Here is a 24,033-nt window from a genome sequence, read left to right on the forward strand (position 1 = left end):
AACATAATTTAGTGAATTTTTTGTTTGTTTTTATTTTGTTTTTCAAGTTTCATTCTGAACTTGAAAAGATGAAATTTATCTGTAAGAAGTAGTTACCCGTAAGAAGCCCTGTAATGATGACGCAATCTGGTAGATACGATAGAAAACGTAGGCCCTAAATATTTTGCTAGTAGGCTAGACTTAGCCCGTACATCATTAGGCTTATTGTTTTATGTTTAAAAATCAGTCTCGTCTTAATTTTGAAGACCATAAAAAATAGGCAAGCAGTTACTACCGGTAGGCCTATATTAGATACCTAAGGCCCTGAATAATGTTTCAAAGTGTTATTAAAACACGGATTTAAGATTCGTTTTCAAACGTTCTCTACTCCTGATTGATTATGATTGCGATAAAAGCTTTTGGTTTTACAACACTTTTTGCGAATGTTTTGGCGAATGCCTTTTTATTTGCAATGTTTGCCTGGTTTTCAACTTTCACGTTTATAATGTTTTCTGCATACTTTAAAAGGTAAACTGCTTTAAAGCATTTTTCGTGAATGTTTTCATGCAGTGTTTTAAACGCTCTTTATAGCATGATGCCTATACGGTAGGCCTACTGCATAAACCACAATCTAATTTAAAGCCACAAGTGTTCCGTTTTCTACTTTTGAAATTCGGTTTTGTTAGGCTATGTCAATTTCCGTGTTTTTCAGTTTTCTTGTGACCTCTCCGTGTTTTGCCCGTTAACATAATAATTATATAGGCCTACTTTTTGTCCGTTTTACAAGAAGTTTATTCAAGACATATTACAACTTTTACCCCAATTTTTACACGTTTATTTGATTGAAAACAACAACAGACACACTTTTTTTTTGTTGTTGTATTTTATTCACTTTTTATGCGGTACAAAATATTTTACAACTTTATTGTAGCTTTAGGCCTATAATAGGCTATGACCTTTGTACGTGTTTGATAATCCGTAAAAAGTTAAAAATAAAATATGATAACAACAAACAATTACAATAACAAAAACGGAATATTGAGTAATGCGACACATCAGAATCTTTACAAATTTTACTTGGGATTCCTGTGGTGTAGGCCTAGCTATAACGGGCGTTAAAATCTCATTGGCGCGGACGGGCCGTTGTGGTGCCTCTCAAGCACTAACTAAAAAGAAAAAAGCAATGAGTCGTAACAACATCATGTTTGCGGTTCAGAAAAGGACAATGATCATAAAATGCAATATTTGTCAACACAAAAAAAAAAAAAAGGAAAGAAAATCACCAAAACGATAAATTAAAAACATTGCATTTTTAAAGCAAAATTAAGAAAATTAGGACAAAACAGAAATCACAATTATAATAGGCCCTATGTCTCAATTTATTCTTCATTTCATAAAACTTCCTGATTATCTGCTAAAATAATTGCTTGTCAGTTATTCTATGCTACGTTTAATGTTCTGATGTCCGCAAATTTTAATACAGAGCATGATCTTTTTTTGTTCTTATCAGGACAAAATTGTGCTTAAATAATCATGGTTTCGATTCAGCGGCAACACTACCATGCACTGTGCAACTTATTCAGCGTAACCTGTCTGTCTGTCCGCTGCCGCCCTGTCGCTCCTCAAACGCTGACGCTGACGCTTGTGCCCGCTGCCTTGCCGGAAGCTCTGCTGCACCATGGAAACAAGACTGCAGTAAATAAAATGATTACACCATGTGGATAAATATCTGCCGAATGTGCACGGATAATTTAGTAAAATTGTATATTTTACCTTCTAATTCACCAAAAAATGCCAATCTGCTGCAGTTGGACGCCCTTCTCATTTTCTAACTTGACCAAACGTCACAAGTCACCGGATTATATATTTATGGAATAATCTTCAAAAATGGACCTAAAATCCGCTGTATTTTTTCTAAATCGCGATTTTCGGCAAGTTCACTTTTGACCACTTTTAACCATTTTTGGTCCGCCATAGCGTCTAAATGAAGCATCACTGAGGTAAGTTTTTAAGTCAAACGTTTAGATATGGCCAAAATCTAGATAGTGTTTTTTCATTTTTTTAAATTAGGGCCTAGAACTTTTTTTATCACCCATGATTAAAAAATTTGAACACGGGTCACACGTTTTTACTGATTTTTTGCCTGTATTTTAAAAACTAAGCAAAATAAAAAAAAAAATAAAAAAACACTTTCTAGATTTATTTGTCTAAATTAAAAAATTCATGTTTTACAGTTTTTGATTTTCAAATAATTTTTTTATGGCGGACCAAAAATTTTTGGTCAAAAAAGCCGTTTTTTGGGATTTTCTCGAAAATTGTACTTTTTGACCCAAAACTGATATTTTAAATGGATTGATGAGCTCATTTCCGTTCAAAAAATGTCTACTTTTATATACTTTACATAAATAGTTTTCGAGTTATGAGGTGAATAATAATGGATAATTAGTGATCCTGTGTGCCTCCTTAATGTAACTCTATAGACTTATTCCCCCCTTCCGGACTTATCCGTAATTGCTACCGGTATTCTATTGATAAATTTCAAATTTTTCTCACCGAATCACTAAAAATTCCTTTACTAAAATACTTACCGGAATCACTTCAAATTTCATAAATATGTTTGTGTTGCACATTTTCAAACAATTCTACATGGGAAGTTACATGAGGAAATCAAACACCTAACACAATATGTACAGTACCTATACTACATGTACCTACCTGTAGGTATTTGCTTGTAAATGAGTAAGTCTTCTTAACTGGTAAAACTTTTTGGCTTTGTGTATGTTTGCGATTAATGCATGAGTGTACCTGTGGAAGAAGAAAAGGATTAATTAGGTCTATTTCCATACAAACTTGGGTAGATCCTTCATGTAATTATTTTGTGTTAAGCTAATCCTAACCCTAACCCTAATCTTAACCCTAACCCTATTAAATCCAAACCCTAAACTAACCCTAACCTTAACCCTAATTTCGTGTATAATTAGTAATTACATGAAGGAGTAACCCAAACTTGCCTCAAATGTAAATGAAACAATCTTGTGTTTAATTTTGCACCATGATTTTTGACAGACTGCAGTCTGGATGAAATCAGGGTGTTAGCTAGCTACTTGTCCACACGTCATTTTGGATCTAGGCAGTTTGCTCCTGAGACAGGGAAAAAAACCTGTGACATACATAGATGCTAAATTCTAAACATAATGCTTGAATAAATTATGTGCACTCAAAGCAAGACCAGACTAATAGAGCATGCAGTGCAGAGCCTCGAAATCAGTGGGAGCACACACACACACACACACCCCTGTCTGTGTTTGCCTCCAAACGTGGACATTGTGTTTTGCTATCTAACCGAGGACGTGTGTATGGTGTTTTCATCGCCTAACCGTGGACTAAAATGGCGGATTTTTTTTGTGTATAATACAAAACGGAATTTTAGCCATCACCCTGCGGACGGTAGTTTTTACACGTGTGGTCCTCGGTTTCAGGCAAATAGCGTTTAAAGCATCTAGCATGCATTTGAGGTCTTTTGCAGCAGTTTGAGACCGAGGACAGTCCTCGGTTGGAAGTAGGTCCACAGTTTAGGGTGAAAAATCTTGTGTGTGTCCTCGTTTGTCGGCAAACACGTACGCAAACAAAATTGGAAAAAATTGGAAAATTATCAATCAATTTTGAATCCATAAAGAGCAGATTTGTAAATACCGTAACCACTCGGGTATAAGCCCACCCCCTAGATGGGCAATTTAACTTCAAAACTGGGGGTGGGCTTATAACCGGGGAGGGGCTAGTAGTTGAATTTAAAAATAAGAAAAATCTTCCCCATTTGTACATGTGCCCAATGTATCAGTATTTTCTATCATCTTTGTCAATGTTTTTAAAATTTTAAGTATGGAATATTAATTTTTAACTGATATTTTTTAAATACTTGTTCTTAAGTAGCCCGAAACATCATGGCCCTGTTCCTTCCTCACTAGGGCCATGAATGCCCTACGTACGTAAAAACGGGGCACCGAGAAAACACGTCGCGGTGATGACACAGATTTACTTCAATACTCTACTCTTAACACATGTCAGTAACCAAGCAGTAATCCAACTGACACAACAGCAAAATGCACTGACATGGGACAGCTTCCTGGACCACATTCACAGCCCAGCCCTGTTTCATGAAAAAGGTGTATGAAAAGCAGAAAGCAGCACCGTTTTATCATCTGTGCAAGAATCTTGTGTGCATTCTCACAGAATTTTTGTCCTGGGTGCCAAATGTTGGGCTGTGAAAGTGAAGGAAGTCCAGGAAGCTGTCCCATGACAGTGCATTTTGCTGTTGTGTCAGTTTGACAACTGCTTGGTTACTGACATGTGTTTTGAGTAGAGTATTAAGGTAATCCTGTGTGTAATTTTGGTTCATTTTGATTGACAGTATTTTAAGATATGACCTTGTGATTCACAAGTTGTGAAAAATTATAAGTTTCTTTTTGAGCTCAGTTTATTTATAGGAAAGAGTTCAAAACACGGCGACGATAACAGTCACAAGTCTGGTCTTTTACATCCTCAAATGTGCTCAAAATTTACGAACATGCACCAAATATGTTTTGTTTTAAGTCTCATCTTCACTAGCTCGTTCACGTAGCGTTTTCGTTGTCCCACTGGCCTACTACAACGTACTAACGTTACTAACGTAGATTGCCTGGCGATCGGAGTGTTATCGTCAGAGCACCTCGGACTACATCTTCACGTGAGGAATGGTGGTAGGAAGTGGTATTTATGAGAGAAAGTGGTATTTTATGTGTACCCTGGCATATGCTCAGGAGTCTCAGACCTTCGTACGGAGAAGGACAGTGGAAATCGTAGTGACGGAGGTGTGAGTACCTCGGGCTAACTATCACTGAGGACTGAGTTCCGCAGTCTAAGCTAGCTCGAGATACTCTAGCTAAAATACAGGTTTACATTTACTTTGCTCGAGAAACACTAGCCACGAATTTGCTCACGGATGCCCTCGCATTCGTGGCTAGTGTTCCTTTGCCCGGAATATCGGTCGGTAAACAAATTACGTAAGCTTACCGTTACGTAATGTCATTGTAATAACAATAGGCAATTCTGAAATACCCCCTAAATACTTCCTTGTACATAGCTTTACCTACCAATTTGTTACTATGCGAGTTGCTGATGTAATTCTCAGTTCTATGTGTCATTTCAGGTGTATTTAGGTAAATATTTCATTACTATTTCTGGAGAAATTGCTGCAATATTTTCCGGCGATCGGCTAGCGTCACCATTTTGTCAGGAAGTAATTCAAGTAAAAGGTCAGAGAGATGCAGGTGGTGAACGCCGTGCAATCTCTAAATTCAGTAAATTTGCTCTGTCAGCCGTGTAATTGAATGGGATTTATATTTTGAAATTTAAAAACGCTTAAAATATCACAAACAAGTAGGCCTATGTTAATAAATATTAATACAAGCTGAAACCGTTGGAGTTCGATAATGAACCCTACAAAAATAACCTTCAAATTAATTAAATACTGTAAAATTTGATTATTTACTGGATGAGAGTCACTCTGACGTAATTCGCCGTGTTAGTTGGGCTCCGATCACTCAGTGTGCAAATTGAATGGCGCGTACCAGTGATCACGGCAGCTGCGAAATTCATTGCACTTGTGTGGAAAGTGCCATCATGTGCATACGGCTTAGCAGTTTTGCCGTCTCTCTCTATCATGCATGATTGACAACTAACAATCAGCGTGTCCTTCGTATCCTCCACTGTCAATTTCTTTTCCACTCACTAATCCTCACAAAAGCTTTGTGTTGATTACATAATGTGTGGAGGCAAATTGCAATAAGTACAATGAAATAATGAGTAGGGCGGGCTCCGAGGCGGGTTTCTTCTTCATCTTACGTAACAGTATTGTTCTCAAAAAACCCGGAAGCTTGTCGTTTGGAGCTCTAGCTGAAATACAGGATAATGTAAGATCTTAAATATAAACCTGTATTTTAGCTAGAGTATCTCGAGCTAGCGGGCTCGAGGCGGGTTTCTTCTTCATCTTACGTAACAGCAGACATGCCAACTTTGAAATCCAGATTTCCGTACTCAGAAGAAGAAAAATCCGTATTTTGCACCCTAAAACCGTATTTTTTAAATATGTACCTTTTGCATACCCGCCAACCCCAGAAACCCCGAAAGGAGCGAGGGAGCGCTTGTGTGACCAAGCACGTAACGGACGTGGTCCAGGGGCCCACCTTACGAATTTGCAATCACATTAAGCAATACCAAAGAACCATTCCATCAAAGTAAAAAATCAATACAGAAAGATGCTTCCTTTACGAGTTATCACTCATTGAAAGTGCTACTTTGCTATACTTTACATGGAAAGGGGCCATCTTAAAGTCGTCATATTTCCTTAATTACATGATTGATCAAGCTGATTTTCGGATATGTGATGCACAGTTGAAAATTAATTATTAAAAGATTTGGTGACCTCAGTCGAACTTTGACCTTGTATGTGACCTTTGACCTCACGAAATTAGATAAAGTATGTAGACCAAACAAATTGATATATTTTTGGAAACATTGGGTTTTGTTACTTCTAATGTTGTTAGAAGCATGCTTTGTTAAAACTTTCAAGTTCAGAAAATCATTGATCATCATCATCTGAATCATCATCTGAATCATCATCTGAATCATCATCATTGTAGTATCAGTCAGTAGGCCTAACATCAACATCGGTGTTTGTTCATGTTTTCAACAACAAAAATTAAACAATTTAATGCCAATGTCAATTAGAAGACTGTACTGGGTATAGCAGTTGTCTATGCATGGTTAAAAAAAATATTAAAAATATTAATGTGCCACTACGTGCACCATTGAGAAAACAAAGTCGGAAAGCATCTTGCAGGCTTTATTCTTTTGCAGACCTATAAATAGTTAACTAAATACCTCCAGAAGACATAGCATCAGGGTTCCCGTTAAGGGTTTTAAAATGTGCGTCATGTGTGACCTTAAGTTTGCTGACAAGATTGAAAAACTTGCGCCCAGACAGATTTTTGTGTGTCCATCTGAAATTCACGATCAATCATACGGGAAAGCAACGGCAACCCCTCGTTGCTAACACACGCACCCGGTCTACCTCATCAAATGTTGATTGCTAAAATAAAATTTTTGCTGTGATATTCCACCTCCAGTCGCAATGATAATTTTTCTCATTTCTGCATCAGTTTTTGTCCGAAACATGGTCAGAAACAGCTGCAAAAACATGCATAAAGTCTGTCAATCTTTAGCAAATTTTCGTACTTTTACTTTCGGTTTTACTTTTACTTGATCCACGTGTTGTTGATGCTATAAAAGCTAAAACACGCGCTGCCACAAATAATACAAAAAAAGGTTATCATTTGGATATTGTCTTTAAAATTACTTTTATTCATCGTAACAATAATACTAATAAATGAAACGTAGATTATTTATGAAAAAATAAACTTAAAATATTAAAAACTGAATATTGTCAGGTTGTGATAAATAACTAAATAAACATTAACTGCACATCGTCAGTTCAGCATGCTTTGTAAACAAACAATTGCATCAATTGGGACTTTCCCCATCAAACAGCGATCGCAAAGAAAAAAAAAAAAAAAGTGCACGATTTCCTGACGTTGCATTTACAAATATTGCAGAATTTACTTCAATTCTTAGCAGGTTGGTCAAAATTTTGGGGCTTTTATTATCGTAAAAATAAAACAATTTCTTATTTTTATCATCAATTAATGATTAAATTTCGAAGTTTTGTCTGCGTCCAGATGCATGTGACATGGACGCAAAATACTTGATTAGCCATGTGAACTTGCGTCCAAATTTGTAAAATACGCGTCTGGACGCAATGACGCACACTAACGGGAAGCCTGCATAGCATGTGTAGCAGTTAGATGAAGATGCTTAATAAAAAATATTAATGTGCATGAAAAATCCGTAAGTCAGGAGAAAATTATTTCGGAAACCATCTTGTAGGCCTATAAATATTTCTTTAATGTGCATGCATCGTGCGAAAGTCGGAAGTAAAAGGAGGTCGGAAACCTTTTTGTATGCTTATTCTTTTGCACCAAAAGAGCTAAATAGTTAACTAAATACCTTCAGAAGACATAGCATTAGGTGGTTAATAAAAAATATTAATGTGCATGAAAAATCTGCAAGTCAGAAGAAAATTATTTCTGAAAGCATCTTGTAGGCCTATTAATAATAATTTTTTAATGTGCATGCATCATCGAAAGTCGAGAGAAAAACGATGTTGGCAACCACTTTAACAGACCAAGAAAGTGGTCAAATGATGCCAGTAATTCAGTCGGTAGTCTAATCTTGCAGCTGTTTATCTTTTTAAGACACAACATTTTATTATTTTGGTCAAAATTCTGGAATACCGTATTTTTTTGGGGGTGACCGTACTACCGTATTTTTCACGTTTTACCGTACAAAATCCAAAAAATTTAAGATAATGTAAGATAGTAAATGTAAACCTGTATTTTAGCTAGAGTATCTCGAGCTAGCCCAGACCTAGATACAGACTTTAAGGTAGGGCCTACATATTTCGAGGTGCATAACAGACACCAAATTTGTGTCATAACAAACACCAAATTGGTGTCGATGACCTGACATGCATGCATTCTTTTGTGATGGTCTTTCAATTTGTACCGAGTGTCCTTGGCAGACTTGACTATGCTTCAGTGGTCATGAAAGGATTCAATAGATAACCTAGGCTAGGCTCTGCCCCACTAATCCCCAGCTATTGTCTGAAATTGCACCTCGGAAGATATATTATAACAACTCAGTCCCTCAAATGATAGTCATATAACGACCAAAAGATAAATGACTGACTATCATTGAGGACTGAGTTCCGCAGTACTCTAGCCCAGACCCCAACCTAATAGCGGTGCAAAATTCGGCAGTTATGACCAATACAGTACACTGTCCAATTTTAAACACACGATTCTACCTTTATTCTTCCTTGATTTGAAACCTCATTGAATCTTCTGGTAGAACGAGTACTTCTAATCAATACTGAGTGTGATTGTCCGTGCAAAGAAGGTATAACATACGGAGAAATCCGACAGGATTTGGACCCCAAAATCAACATGAGCGCGGCCATATTGGATGTTGGCTGATGGGTTCCTAATATTAATCCGCACTTTCTTTATTTAACCATACTTTTTCATTTATGGACTATGCATGGAAAAATAATATTTTAATTAAAAAATAAGACATTTATGAAGTAAGAAAACCTGATTTTGTTGTATTTTAGACTCTCTGATTATTGGAAATATGATGGACTAAATGATACACTGTGAACAGTCTGCACAAGGATTTGGGTGTTGCAAGGCACTGTCACAGCAGGTCACAGTTGCAGTGCAGATGCAGTGCAGTGAAAGTGTTTTGATCTTGATGTTGTGGACTGATGGGTGAGAAAATGACTGAAACAGACAAATCAGTGCAGTATGGCAGCAACAGTATAGAAAAACCAGAGTTTGGTCCAAGACTTAAAATTCTTAGGCCAAATGATCAAATCAGAGAACTGCAAACAATCATTCGTGACAAGTAAGTTTAGACATTTTCACACACTGCCTCATTTCAAATATAATATAGTTTTAGTTTTGGTTTTGGTTTTGGTCACGTGGTTTCCTATTGTCCTGCCTAACCACTTGAATCATAAGATATCGAACTCATTGTTTCTACCTTTTGTTTAAAACCGAACATTTGTGTCAGTCAGTTTCGGTTTTGGTTTCAGTTTCTTATAAGTGGTGTGGATCGTAAAATTATTTGATTTGAAGTTACCTACTCTAAGTATACAAAAGAAATGTTTAAATTTCGCAACTGTGCAATATTCACGAGCAGAGAAGTCGAACAAAGCAGTCTACATTTGAAAGCATTGATTTAGTTTGAAAGCATTGACTTGAGACTACGAATTAGCCTAAGCTGATTTCACTATAGATCATCGAAATATTTCCACAGACATTACAATAGCCACTTGACAGATTATGACTTCATTGATATCAACACTATTATACATAACTCTATTTATGTGCATGACGATGACGGAAGATCAATATCATAGAAAGCTGGTTTAAACTAACTTTTATTCAATTTATTTATTGGAGAATAGAGAGAGAGATAGAAGAGATCGCCAGGGAAAGAGGGTAGTGTGTGTGTGTGAGGGGGAGGGGTAAGGGTAAGGAGAAAGAGAAACAGAGGGGAGAGAGCATTGGAAGTGGGAAGGGAAGGAGGGGAGAGGGGGCTCAAGAGTGGAGTGGAATAGGGAAGAGTCGATATCGAGTGTGGGGAGGGGGGGAGGAGGAGGTTATATATAGGTGGTGGAGGGAACATCGGTAAGAGGTATGGGTTGTGCTTTCCGGGAATAATCTAATTCATAATCAAATCATCTACATCATCATGCATCGTTTATATTTCAGACAAATAAACAAAACACCCCCCCCCCCACCCCTCAATATATGCACATGATTTCTACATGTAGGCCTAGGTCTCGTATATATCCATCATTTGTGTCTCAACGATGTCTATGCATAACTTATCAAACTCGGGTGTAATTTTATGGTGTCATGGAAGTGTGCCATCTACGGCAAAAGTCGCCCGCGTTGATAGATATCGATAATGAAAATGTTAGCACAATACGCTATTATATACGTATGGTTATAGGCCATTATACTTTTGATTATATATACCCTCTTGTGTCCTCCCAGCACAATAGTGTTATGATTGCATACCAGTTCATCTCCACATTTTAATCCCTTGATTTTTGGTTTCTGAACAATAGAGAAACCAAAACTATATATTTGAAATGAGGGACTGACAGTCATGACTGACACAGTCACTATAGAAAAATTATTAAATTCGTGTACATCGTGGAACATTCAACTACGCTTGTTACTCCGCGACTAAATGCTAATACACAAGCGTACAGTGCTACTCTACGTGTCCATATTGCAAGGTTATCTGCGTACAACAGCTTTAAAATACGCACAGCCACGCAAGGCAAAGAGTATCATAATATGTTCCACGATGATGTACACGAATTAAGTAATTTTTTCGGAGGGGGGGGGGCACTTCAATTTGAAATGGATAGGTGTAGGGCTGGCACTTTCACACTAGCCATTTGGTGAGAGCAAAATGTAAAAAATATGGGGTCATTGGGTGAGAGCATGATTTTTGGCATTCGGTGAGAGCTAAATGTAAAAAATATGGGGTCATTGCGTCACCTCCAAAGTTGGAGTGCCCCCGAAATTTTCTATAGTTCCAATAATTGGAACTCACAGCTCCGACCGTGTCAAGTCTTCAAACGTTCGAAATTTGTAAGTGCCACTTGGCACTGTTTTTGTTTTTTCTGTGCATCGCGTTTGAGTTTCAGTAAACAAAAGATTGATTGGGTCTTGGGCGTCACGTATATATTCAAAAGGGTATTAACTTAACTTTCATCCAAATTTCAACATTACCGTAACCGAATAAATAACATGCGGTGCAAAAAATTGCCCCGCTGTCCGAAAAACAAGAGCAACGCCCTCTAGCATCGAATGCATAACTATTGTGTGCAAATTTGAAGCTAGAGTTCTCGAGTAAGACTTGATTTAAGAGGGATTTAACATGCACAGATGCATATAACATTGGTTATGTGCATGGAAAATTTTGCATAATGCAACATTTTGTGATATTTAGCCCATATATTCAAGGACAAACTGCAGTGGTGCATGTAACTTGAATTTTCCAAATCGACCCTGAAACCTTTGACGAGGGTGTTCTACCGTGACAGTTGCAAAGTCAGAATTAACAACGAACAACGTGTACGGTGCAAAGTTCATTCATAAATTTCCACTCGGCAACAGCAGATTGCCTCAGCAGCCAATCAGAGACAAGTGCATTTCAATGCAGTAAATACGCGATGTACACTTAAAATACGCTCATTCAGGGCTGTCAACTCTCACGCATTGGCCGTGAGTCTCACGCATTGGGTCACTTTCTCACGGTCTCACGCCAAGGTAGTATAATCTCACGCCAAGGTAGTAAAGCTCACGCAAAAAGCTGGAAAACGAGTAAAATCTCACGCATCGTCATGAATAATTTGTTGCTCCTACCCCCCCTGCTTTTCACATTCTCGAACGCCGTGGCTCAAATAATCATGGTACAAAATGAACATTGGAGTCGGCAAATCCTGGTACGTCTCTGTCTCACGCCAAGCAATTCCAAAAAGTTGACAGCCCTGCGCTCATTGTCAAAATATTATACACCTGTAAAAATAGCTAAGAATCTTGCATCAGAGACAGAATATCCCCCAATTACGTACATTTTCAGACCCCATTTTAGTACCCCGACATTGTACTCACAAATGTTCATATATGGTCGAATCCAACCAAAAGTGTCCACGGGCCAAAAATAAAAGTCCGAAATAAAAATGTCTCCACAATTTTTTCCTTTTGCCCATTGATTGATGACATATTGGCCTTATAGGAACCAAAAGTGCCATTACTAATCTTGAAAAATAAATCCAGGACGTGTGATAGTAAATGTGATATCAAAACCCAATGTTACCTACGAATACCACTAGGATGCTTTCACTATCGCAATACTAATCAACCTAAAACAAATGGAATATTCCCATTAACGCTTTTTTAGTGTAATGTAGACCACAGGGTGTCAGGAAAATGCTAGCTCAACCAGAAAATATTTGTTTTTATTTTTATAACGCGATCAATATGATCTTAGTCAATTTATGCTAGTTTATTTTGAAAATGAAGTTTAGGTCAGTTTCTGTATTTTATTTATCAAATGAGTATGAATCAATTTACACATTGTATAAGAACGAGTAGGATATATGTTTTCAAGAATATTAGGAATTATAAGCATACACCTAACGCTTTATACAATGAAAAGGTGAACAAACCCGGTTATTAAAGTAGGTAACATGAGCGATTTAACAATATCTATATTGAGTTTAGAGGTTTAAAGTTTGCTATTATGGTAATGAATTAATAAAATGGTAGTTTTAGATCTCTTTCAGATGAATGCGTCCAAATGAATAAATGCTATTACCTTAGATCAAAATTTTTGATGCTTTTAGCAAGATTTTGACCACTTCATTTTGATATACAAGTAGTTAATCAGCAATTTTACATAATAAATAATTGTTGAATGAATCCGTATATGGGTAATAATAGTGTCCTGGGGTACCGCTTAAAGTTTTTGACAATTAATTTCCATTGGTAGCGACACTTCATTACACATGTCATGTATTATGCTGTATTCGTAAGTAACATTTCAGTATTTGTAGGTAAGAATTAGACTTTTGGTGGATATCCCAATCAAAACTTCATTTTATAAAGCACTTTGAATGTATCATTTTCTTTATGTGCGTTTATTGATACTTTAGACCCTATCATGTATTAATAATGTTGGTTCACAGCGGTTGAAAGAGTATTGAAGTAAGAAACAAAGGCACTAAAGTGACTTTAATTTGCTTAATTGCACACAACTCGCTTAAAACCGTTATTGCAGACTTGTGAAGTCCATCTTGGAGTCAGTTACGTCTTGTGGCCTTTCGTTTGAGGGCAACTACAATTAGCTTTATACCAGGGTCCATCATTATGTTGTCTAGATCATGAGACAATGAGAACAGTCGTTTTTTATGGTATTCGTAGGTAACCTTAGCGTAAAAGCGTCAAAAGTTACCTTCGAATAAATCAATTTGGACACAAATTACTCAGACACCAGAAGGTCGGTAAACATTTAAAATGAAGCACACATGACAGTTGACAAATCCAACTATTTATCCCTTCTAATCTTCTTTGAATCTGATTTTTCTTTCAAATGAGCAGACCGTCGTCTATTTCAGTACATATTTTTCAACAATTAAGCCGTATTCAGTTTTGCATGGTGGGCATGTATGTGAATTCGCAACTTTCATTGACATATATGATTTGATAGCAAACATACAGGCCTTCGTTATGTACCAATATGGGCATTGGCATGAATGGCGGTGTTTCACAATACTGTCATGATGTCAAATTGTATTCGTAGGTAACATTCGGTTACCGAAATTTACCTCTGAATACTTGCTTTTATTGTTGACATCTCAGAAATATTTAAACGCAGGCTATTGAAACTTGGTAGAAATAAAGAGTGTATTACCCTGCACCTATTGCTTAACTATTGTTTACTATTCTCTCACTTTGTGGAAATGACACAGCTTTTAACATGTATTCGGAGGTAATGCATATTTTTTACCAAACCTACCTTTGTGCCATTTAGAATTTCTGGCAGCTAAACACAATAATAAAGATGCCCGAATGCAATGCATTTCAGTATTGGACATATCAAAGCTTGTATCGATTGCGCATTTATTAGTGATTGCCATTTTTAAAGATATATCTAGTGCTATGAAAAATTGTATTCGTAGGTAATGTAAAAAAATACCACTCAAAAAATGATCACAAAAAATTCATAATTATGTACAAATATGTGAAAAATTGAACAGGCAATCTTTGAATACACGCCTTTCAGGAAATCAATTTAGATTCAATCCAATGACTTCTTTTCATAACTGATTTAGACGTTTTTAAAAATACTTCAAGAAATATTTTGAAAAAATGGGTAAAAATAGCATGTTTTGGGGTCTCTTTGTCTAAGTTTTTCACAGAAGGGGGTCTTATTATATATGGCGCAAAGCGTATGATCAAGGCGAATAAACACAATACAAAAATGAATGCCAATTGATTAATACTTTTAAGTTATGGCCCTGAACATGCCGTGTACACTTTTCGTTGGATTCGACCATATGTGACATGAACAAGGGGAATGAGTCACATGCCGGCAATTTTCAATTAAAACTTTTTTACAATTACATGTTATGATGTTTATGTAACTTGTTACCCCACAAACAAGGGTAGGTCATTCAAACCTTAAATTAAAAAAATGGCTGTTTCTCTCTTTTCACAGAAGCACATCCAGAGGAGATTTTGTGTTTTATGCTAACAGATTGGTAAGTCTGGATTGGTAAGAATGGATAGAAAAACATGTTTTTAATGCTTTGAGATTTCACATACTGAAGCATTTGGAAGGACATAACGATGTGGCATACGGTACTACATAACTCAAATACCATCTTTCATAGACTGCTTTGCATTCCCTTTCTGATAAACAATTCACACCAGCTATGCCATTCGATAAAAACACAACACAATTTTTCCTGGGTGGTGCTGTTCTCGGGGGGGGGGCAGCAATTATTGGAGTGAGCCACTAACATTGAAGCTTTATAGCTGTTGGATCAGAACAGGATAGGTGGAGTTTCCATGGTCAGAGGGGGAAGGCCAATTACAGGGATGATAAATTAAAAGGGTCTACTAAAGTAGACTACATTGTACATTTTCTGTGTTATAATCCCATTTTTTGCTGTCTCAATGTTAGCACTTCAGACATTCAATGCAGAGTTTATACATATAATTCGCTTTTCCAGATTTTTCACATATCCAGCCAATGTTTGGTCCCACCATAGCTGGATAAGAGAGGTTGGACTGTAGGTTATAAGGCCAAGAAAAAATAATTGTTTGCTTGCCCACCAGTGGGATTTTTGGGGTGGGTCGTTTGGTCGGAATTAAAAAAAATAAATTAATGACTCACTACTGTATAGGCCTGTAGGCAATGAACATTGGTCATGTGGAAAGATACATACTTCACTTCAGACCTTAAAAACAAGATACACCATAGAAATTGATTCAATTAGAATGACTGCATACTATTACAGGCATAAGACGCCAAGTTTATTGGAAACATTGATGTATGAATGGATAGTTATAAATGATAATGAGTTTACAGTAATGATTTTCTTCTTATTAAGGGGGTACTACACCCCTGCCCGATTTTGTGCCTATTTTTGCATTTTTCTCAAAAATTATAGCATATTGGTGACAAGTAAGATATGTATATTATAGGGGCAAGGACTACGACTACTGCACTGAAAATTCAGCAACTCAAGGCAAGTAGTTATTGATTTATTGATCAAATATTGGTTTTCCCTCATTTTTGACTGTAACTCCTCATCAACTGTTGTCTGTTCTGAAATAAAATTTCCAGTGCAGTAATTGTAGTCCTTGCCCCTATAATTTACCTATCTTACTTGTCACCAATGCGCTATAATTTTTGAGAAAAATGCAAAAATAGGCACAAAATTGGGCTGGGGTGTAGTACCCCCTTAAGAAAAATGTTGTTGGCGAAATTTACATCCTTTGTGGCTTCTCCACTTGATTTAAATTGCAGATCAGATGCGTAGTAGAAGAAGGACTCAATCAACTACCATACAATGAATGTGAAGTGACGACACCTACAGGGTACACATATAAAGGGGTAGATTTTGAACAGGGCAATTGTGGCGTCAGTATAATGAGAAGCGGTAAGTTGATGTTCCAGGGGAGGGGTCTTTGGATTTGGTGGGGATGTGCAACTGGGATCGTGAAACTAACCCCCCACCCCCTATACAAAATGTGATAAGAATACAAAAGAAGCCCAAAGCTATGTTGTTCTTGAAATGATTTCTGTTCAAAATGGACCCAAGCGTGTGTCCCTTACAGACCAACCTAGGTACAAACAAAACAAATTGAAAAGTAAGGTGCACAATGATTTCCATCACTTGCTCCAGTGCACTTTTGTATTGTTTACTTGATTTCTGTCAGTCCCTGTCATTTGTGCAGATTTTAATATCTTTATAAAATTTTAATACTTGTGTGCCCATTTGTTGTTTCTTGTCCCCCTGCATTCTACCTGTGTTTTACTTGTTTCCCCACTTCTTTTTTCCAGTTGTTAGCAGATTCCCAAGGTTAGTATTACTATGGACCACAATGGCTTCATCCCAATACTGTTGGCCCATTTATGCGTTGTTGGCAAACGAAGTGTAACCTTAAAATTCATCTCTGTATTTTTTTCTTCCAGGTGAGGCTATGGAACATGGACTGAGGAATTGTTGTCGGTCTATTCGCATCGGCAAGATCCTAGTCAAAAGTGACGAAGAAACAAATTCTGCCAAAGTTTACTATGCTAAATTTCCACCTGATGTCGACAAGAGGAAGGTGCTTCTAATGTACCCAAATTTAAGTAAGTTTCTGTTGATTTTGTTAAAACTGAAATGAGAAGGAAAAAATTCCTGGATGTTGTTTGAGATTGATTCCAACCAGCAAGTAATAGTAGTGTTAACAAAACTTGGAAATTATACACTCTTTCTCTCTCCTTCATAAGTGTCAACTGTCAAATAATAATAATAGTTTGCTATTGTTTGTTGTTCAACTGACCCTATTGTTTTGATTTGAAAACACAGCAGAGCTCCAAACAGGCCTAGGAATTCAGGAGCATAGCATGTGCCCTTAGACTTGGCCTTAGTGCCTGTCAATTTCAAAGCATTCTTTGGTATATGTGATGTGATCAAGCAAATTCAGTCAGAAGTCAGGAATATTGATTTTAAGATATAGCCAAACAAAGGAAATATCTGCTTTTGTTTCCTATTGTTTTGGAAACTCTAAAACTGTTCATAAATCTTCTAAACTGGTTGTCCAATTTCAATGGGTTTTTTTTTTGCCAAATGTATCTCTGCAAATGCTTGTTATCCAATAAGAAACTGAAAATTCAGACTGATTTTGCTTGATCACACCACATATAGTGGTCTTTGTGCCCTTCGCTCTTACTGGCCTTGAAAATGAGTGCCCTTGCGAGAATCCACATGGATTCACCTGCACCGCACTGCCACGCACGCCCGATACGTGTAGTAGGCCAGAAAATTGACATCGGTGCCTGACTTTGGGCTCTGCAGGGGGTATTTTGCATCAGTGCCACATTTATGGAGTTACGATTATGTGGTTTTTTTCCCTTTTCTCAAAATGGCTATTTTGGAGTTAACATATTCTGGTACTGAGCCCTCGCTGTGTTCTCACAAACAGCATGAAACTCTGCACCTGCAGCTTACCTGAACTCTCTCAATTGTTTTCATCCATCTGCCATTTTAGGTTCAGGGAACACAGTTATCCAAGCAGTACAAGTATTACGAGATCACGGTGTACAAGACAACAAGATTATACTACTAACATTATTTTGTACACCTCATGGTAAGTAGTGTAAGATAGCATACCATATTTGTTCCATTAACCGCCCATGCCCATTAATCGCCCATCCAGTGACTTTACAACAAGCAAACTGACATTAGTTTATTAACTGCCCATGCAAATCTGAATCATGGTCTGAAACATATGACACGATGATGATGATAGATGAATATTTTGGGCCTTTTTTCTGTCTTATTGGCCTAATAAGCGCCCACCCAAAATGATTTTGTTAAGGGCCCTGGGCAGTTAATTAATGGAACGAATACTGTAATTGGTAAAGCACTTGACCGGTTTGTTTGTGTTTGAGGATGCATATTTGAGCCCCCCCCCCATGGTATACTGGGGGGCAAAACTGCAAACATCACATCATAGCTAATTATAATATGACACCATAAAGTGTCTGCGCCACAGAGGAGTAAGATAGACAGAGCGCGTACCACCAGTCAAAGTCTCCGCCTCATCCGATAATGAGGGCCGATTGTTCCATGAAATGCGACAGGCGAGACTGCTACGCAATTACAGCGTATTTTCATGGTCTTGATCGCGTAATAGAGAAAGCACGCAACGCTCTATCGCGTAACGCGAAGGCACGCAGCGCTGGCGTGATTGTTAGACACAGCACGATCGAACAATCGGCCCTCATGAATATGCGAGAACTGGTAGCATACAATACACAGGGACTTTGACTGGTGGTACGCGCTCTGTCTATCTTACTCCTCTGTGGTCTGCGCTCATCAGTCAATAGTCATGTGACTTTGTGACTCAGCTTGAAAACTCAAGTTTGGCTAGACATCACCTGCACCATTTTGTAGGGGTTGGGCAGTATATTTTTAAATTGTGTAATTTTGTGAAGTATTTCTTTGGATCTAAATAATCTTATTTATGTTTCAATTTGTTCTACCTACATTTGTACAGGAGTGCGGTCAGTACTAAACAAGTATTCAAGAATCACAATTTTATCATCGGAAATAAATCCAGTAACGCCAAACCACTTTGGACAGAAATATTTTGGAACAGATTGACACTTGCTATCTGCAGTAGACTTGAATTGTTCTGCGTCATGTGAACCTTCTGAACTCTGTAACACCAAACCACTTTGGACAGAAATATTTTGGAACAGATTGATGCTTGCTATCTGCAGTAGACTTGAATTGTTCTGTGTCATGTGAACCTCCTGAACCCTGTAACACCAAACCACTTTGGGCAGAAATCAGAGGATGATTTAAGGAAGCCCCATCATGCACTGCAAAAGTGTTATCACAGGAGTTTCAACTTCCACTTAACTTTTCAAATCCCATTGAACTCTGTGCAAAAGATGCTGTTTTAGTATTGTGTGTGTGTCATTATTACTTGGTTGATTTCAAAATAAAAGTGATGTGTGTATGAAGGATAATTCACACCTTCTGTAGATAACATAAAATGTGAAATCGACCACCAAATTACTGTAAAAGTAGAAATTTTCGCGAGGTTTTTATTTTCACGGATTTCGCGAGTGGACATAAAATCGCGAAAATAAACACTCGCGAAAATAACCTATTGCGTTAGGTTTCTATTGTATCAATATCAAAACCGCGAAATTTAATTCTCGCGCAATTGACAAAATGTTCAAAATCGCGAAAATATCTTCTCGCGAAAATATTGACTTTTACAGTAAGTGTTTTTATTGTAAATATAGCAGTACAAATTCAAATTTTACCATGCATGTCTATGCAGTATAGCAGAGCAGTGGTGTCATGTGACTCATACAGCTCTGCTCATTGCACAGTTAACCCAGTGGGGTGTTGGGTAGTGCTTAAATCATCCTCTGGGCAGAAATATTTCGCTTGAACTGTTCAGTACCATGTGAACCTCCTGATTGCTTTGGACAGAGATATTTTGGACTGGATTGATGTTTGCCTAGGATGCTTGAGTTACAAGGGAGGGTGTTACCATAAAAACCAAATTTGAATAGATTTGTTTTTAACAGATGAAAATTGATTTGTCATCAAAGTAAGCCATTCTTCTATGTGAAAGATTTGTAAGGTTATTCTGTTGGTCAGGGCTGTTTAATTTATTATGCCTACTCATACCAGGAGTGAAGCTTCTCCAGAGTATAATGGAGTGTTTGCATTTTTATCAAGGTTGGCATTTTTTTAATCCCCCCCCCCCCAAAAAAATTCATTTGATTTAAATTGATTTTTCAAATTCTTTTTATTCCAAGACCTGCTATACCCCATGATATAGTCAAAAAAAGAGACCAGTGGAATGCTAGACTTACACGCAATCCAATCAGGTATTTACAAACAATTGAAACATATTTTACATATTTAAATTTCAAAGAAAAAAATTGGTTAAAATCATGGGAAAAAACCTGCACCTTTGAAGATGAATTTTTAGCAATAGATAAAATGACATATAGAGGTGTTTTAATTGTATCCAAAAGGGGTAGAACTTCCAAGTATTAGGAATGAAGTAAAACAGTCAATTTAAGAAAGAAATTAACTTAAATATATCAAAATGGTAAAATCATGATTTTTAACTTGATTTAAATTGTGCCAACTTATAGCAAGATTGCACTTCATATCTGGCAGCAATTCTCTAATCATTTGGAAGCTTCTCAAGATTAAAATAATGGGGTAACATGTGATGTTTCCAACAGGGATAGAGGTGAATTTTACTTTTGTATCTACATGGCTAAATTGAGTTATGCCCTTTAAAATCCATACACCGCCTATCAAAGATATGACAGGGAGGGTGAATTTCAAATGGGGTTACCCGAATGGGTGACTCCATTTGAAATCTGCACTCCCTGCGTGGAAGATTAAGGTCATGTCGTCCATAGGGGCTGTATGGGTTTAAACTGGAATAGCCCAATTGTCTCTGAATGGGAATATGTGATGCGATCAAGCAAAATCAGTCGGAACTCGGATATATTGATTTTGAGGTATAGGCAAACAAAGGAACTATTTCTTTTTGTGTCCTTTAATTGCTCATAAATTCAATTTAAATGCAGTTTTCTGCAAAATCCAGCTCTGTAAATGATTTTTATTATGCTATAAGAAAATGAAAATTTAATTTTTCCGAGTTACTACTGATTTTGTTTGATCGCATCACATATAAAACTTTCACCTTGGACAGCAGATTATGTACATCTGGCACTAGTATGGTATATAAAGTCAAGTTTTCAGTACTTTTGTCCTGGTAAGCGATGGTTACAATTGATCACATAGAAGAGGCGAGGTCTCCACCCCTTCTTATTGCCATGGCCATTGATCAGCCAGTTGGCTTGTTTATCGCTTCTGCGTTCACGCTCAATGCATAGCACAGATCACAAAAGTAAAAAATTTATTTTAATAACTCCAAAGCAGGTTTGCTGACATGTTCCAGGTTTTATGAGAATGGATCACAAATTAATGTATATTGAATTGAAAATGTAATGCTGTATCGGAATAATTGTAATCAAAATTCAACTTGTTTGAAACAGAAATAAAATATGAACATGATCTTTCAGCATACGTGACCATCACATCAAAACACTGCAGTTGTCTTAAAAAATATACATTTTATAGAACTGCTTTTTGCTTTAAAATTTAATACGCATGGATATGTAGGATAGAATATTGATTGATTAGGTGACAAATGAAATTTATTCACCAAATCAATCAATATATTCTATATAATAAATAAATCCAAGTAAGGTAAATCATCCACAGTAAAGTGCTCAACCAAGAAGGGAGCTGGAATACATTTAAAATAGACTTGGTGATTTATTAAAACATTATTTGAAATAGACTTGGTGATTTATTAAAGCATTATTTGTAAATAATGCTTTAATAAATCACCAAGTCTATTTTAAATGTATTCTATATAATAAATATACTGCAAATTTCAGATTTTTGGGTTATTTCACTCATTTGAAAAACACAAAATATTAAAGGCCCTTTCAGTGATTTCACAGGAACATTAAAAAAAATGGAAATTTGTCAGAGTTGCTTAGAAATAAAGAATAAGTCTACAGAATTTCATTAAACCACTTTTCCCCTGAATACATCGACAAAGTAGTCAAAAAACAGAAGTTTTAGAAAGGTTTTCTACTCAGATCGACTCGAGAAAATCGAGATTTTCGTACAGTGCGCCACCAATCGACTGGAAAAACTTCCTAGTCCAGTGTTTCTAACACGGGGGAAGTAGCGCCTAAATTGATTTAAAACAGACGCTTAATTTTTGTAGTAGAAAACAAAATAAGCAACTAGACTTAGCTGTGGTCTAAGACCACGAACACAGCCGTGTTTTGACGCCCTAATGACCTCAAAATATATAAAACGCCCATAGACATTAGCTAATGTCAATGTATGGGTGCAAGTGGCACCACTTTGCTATGTTATTTGTGGCAGAAAGGGGCATTTTGAAGGTTTTTCGTCTCAGACCGGAAGTGACCCCTTAATGACCTTTGACCCCAAATGAAAAAATACCACATGTACAATAGGTAAACACAATTCACGTGTGAATATACCATCACCCTCAATGTTTTTCTTAGCAAATAAAAATTTTTGAAGGTTTTTCGTTTTATACCGGAAGTGACCCCTTAATGACCTTTGATTCCAAATTTGTGAGGACCCCATAGACACTGGGTAATAACAATGCATGCGTGTGCAAGTGGCGTCACTGTCATACGTAATTTGTGGGAGAAGAAGCATTTCAAAGGTATTTCGTTTTATACCGGAAGTGCCCCCTTAATGACCTTTGACCCTAACTAAAAAAATACCACATATGCACAGAGTAACTACAATTTATTTGTAAACATACCGTTACTGTCCTATGTTTTTCTTAGCAAATAAAATTTTTTGAAGGTTTTTCGTTTTATACCGGAAGTGACCCCTTAATGACCTTTGACCACAAATCTGTGAGGACCCCATAGACACTAGATAATAACAATGCATGTGTGCAAGTGGTGTCACTCTCCCACGTAATCTGTGAGAGAAGAAGCATTTTGAGTTGAAATCACGTTTTTGACCCTATGACCCCTGCTTGACCTTTGACCCCACGAGTTTCATATGACATGTAGGGGCATGGTCAATGATGGTTGTGACCAAGTTAGGTCAAAATCGGTACAAGCATGTAAGTGCTAGAGCAAATGTAGTGGTCGGCAGAAAGAAGAAAGAAAGAAGAAAGAACCTGTAAGAAAAAAGACACAGCCGTGACTAACGTCACGGCTGTGTAATTAAAGGTCACCAAGGCAAACTAACGGTCAATTCAAAGATGAAAAACAGTTAAAATTGTGTATTTTGTTTAAAATAGTAGCTACTGATGTAATAAGTAGTAGAAACAATACGCAACGCGTGTTGGTACGGTGGAGAGTGAGCTTCTTTCGATCTCGAGTCGGACTTTTTGTACTGTCAGTATCAAAAGTCCAGAATCATGCAAATGCTTTATTTTGTCTAAAATACACGGCTTTCGACCGAACCACTAGCAGGCTATGTTAGCACATCTATGCCAATTACAAAGGTACCAAAATCTGAATTTTGATGATTTTTACGATCGTCCGGATGAGCAAATCACTGAATGGGCCTTTAATGCCTGATTAAAAGCACATAACTTGAAAGCTGTATTCTCCCAGAGAACAGGTTTTTTTGCACATTTTCAAATTTCACATGTGGGTTTCCGACAACTGCCATTATTCGGTGTGATGTCTCGCATTCATTATATGAACAATCAATATTGGAACTGTCATTGGCATTCTATTATTTGTGTTTATATGTATGTACATGTACAATGTACCAGCTTTACAATAAAATCGTGCAGTTCTCACTTATGTTGTTGCCGTTTTATTCTCCCATAGTACAATTCGCTGTCGTAGTGCATGTTAGAATATGACCGTTGCTAGGTCAACTGGCTCACTCTTTTTTTTGTTACGAACCACTGATCGAAATAATCACAACACAAACTCGAACACAAAGCATATCAAAAT

At 36.9% G+C, this 24,033-nt stretch overlaps 2 protein-coding genes across 2 annotated transcripts in view; one reads left to right on the top strand and one right to left on the bottom strand.

Moving 5' to 3' along the window:
* LOC140156944 (iron-sulfur clusters transporter ABCB7, mitochondrial-like) overlaps window positions 1-9,104 on the bottom strand; it is a 31,059-nt gene extending 21,955 nt beyond the window's left edge. Inside the window, 2 exon segments of the mRNA XM_072179986.1 lie at window positions 2,695-2,784; window positions 8,939-9,104. Of these exon segments, the coding sequence (XP_072036087.1) occupies window positions 2,695-2,784; window positions 8,939-9,091 (243 nt within the window). The 5' untranslated portion in view covers window positions 9,092-9,104.
* Window positions 9,105-9,316: 212 nt separating this feature from the next.
* Window positions 9,317-20,641, top strand: LOC140156943 (uracil phosphoribosyltransferase homolog). Its single transcript, XM_072179985.1, has 6 exons — window positions 9,317-9,537; window positions 14,941-14,983; window positions 16,258-16,390; window positions 16,927-17,088; window positions 17,991-18,089; window positions 19,002-20,641. Exons 1-6 carry the CDS (start codon window positions 9,398-9,400, stop codon window positions 19,106-19,108), a joined length of 684 nt encoding a protein of 227 aa, XP_072036086.1. The 5' UTR covers window positions 9,317-9,397; the 3' UTR covers window positions 19,109-20,641.
* The last annotated feature ends 3,392 nt before the right edge of the window (window positions 20,642-24,033 follow it).

This window comes from Amphiura filiformis, chromosome 7, assembly GCF_039555335.1.
Source record: "Amphiura filiformis chromosome 7, Afil_fr2py, whole genome shotgun sequence".
NCBI classification, from domain to species: Eukaryota; Metazoa; Echinodermata; class Ophiuroidea; order Amphilepidida; family Amphiuridae; genus Amphiura; species Amphiura filiformis.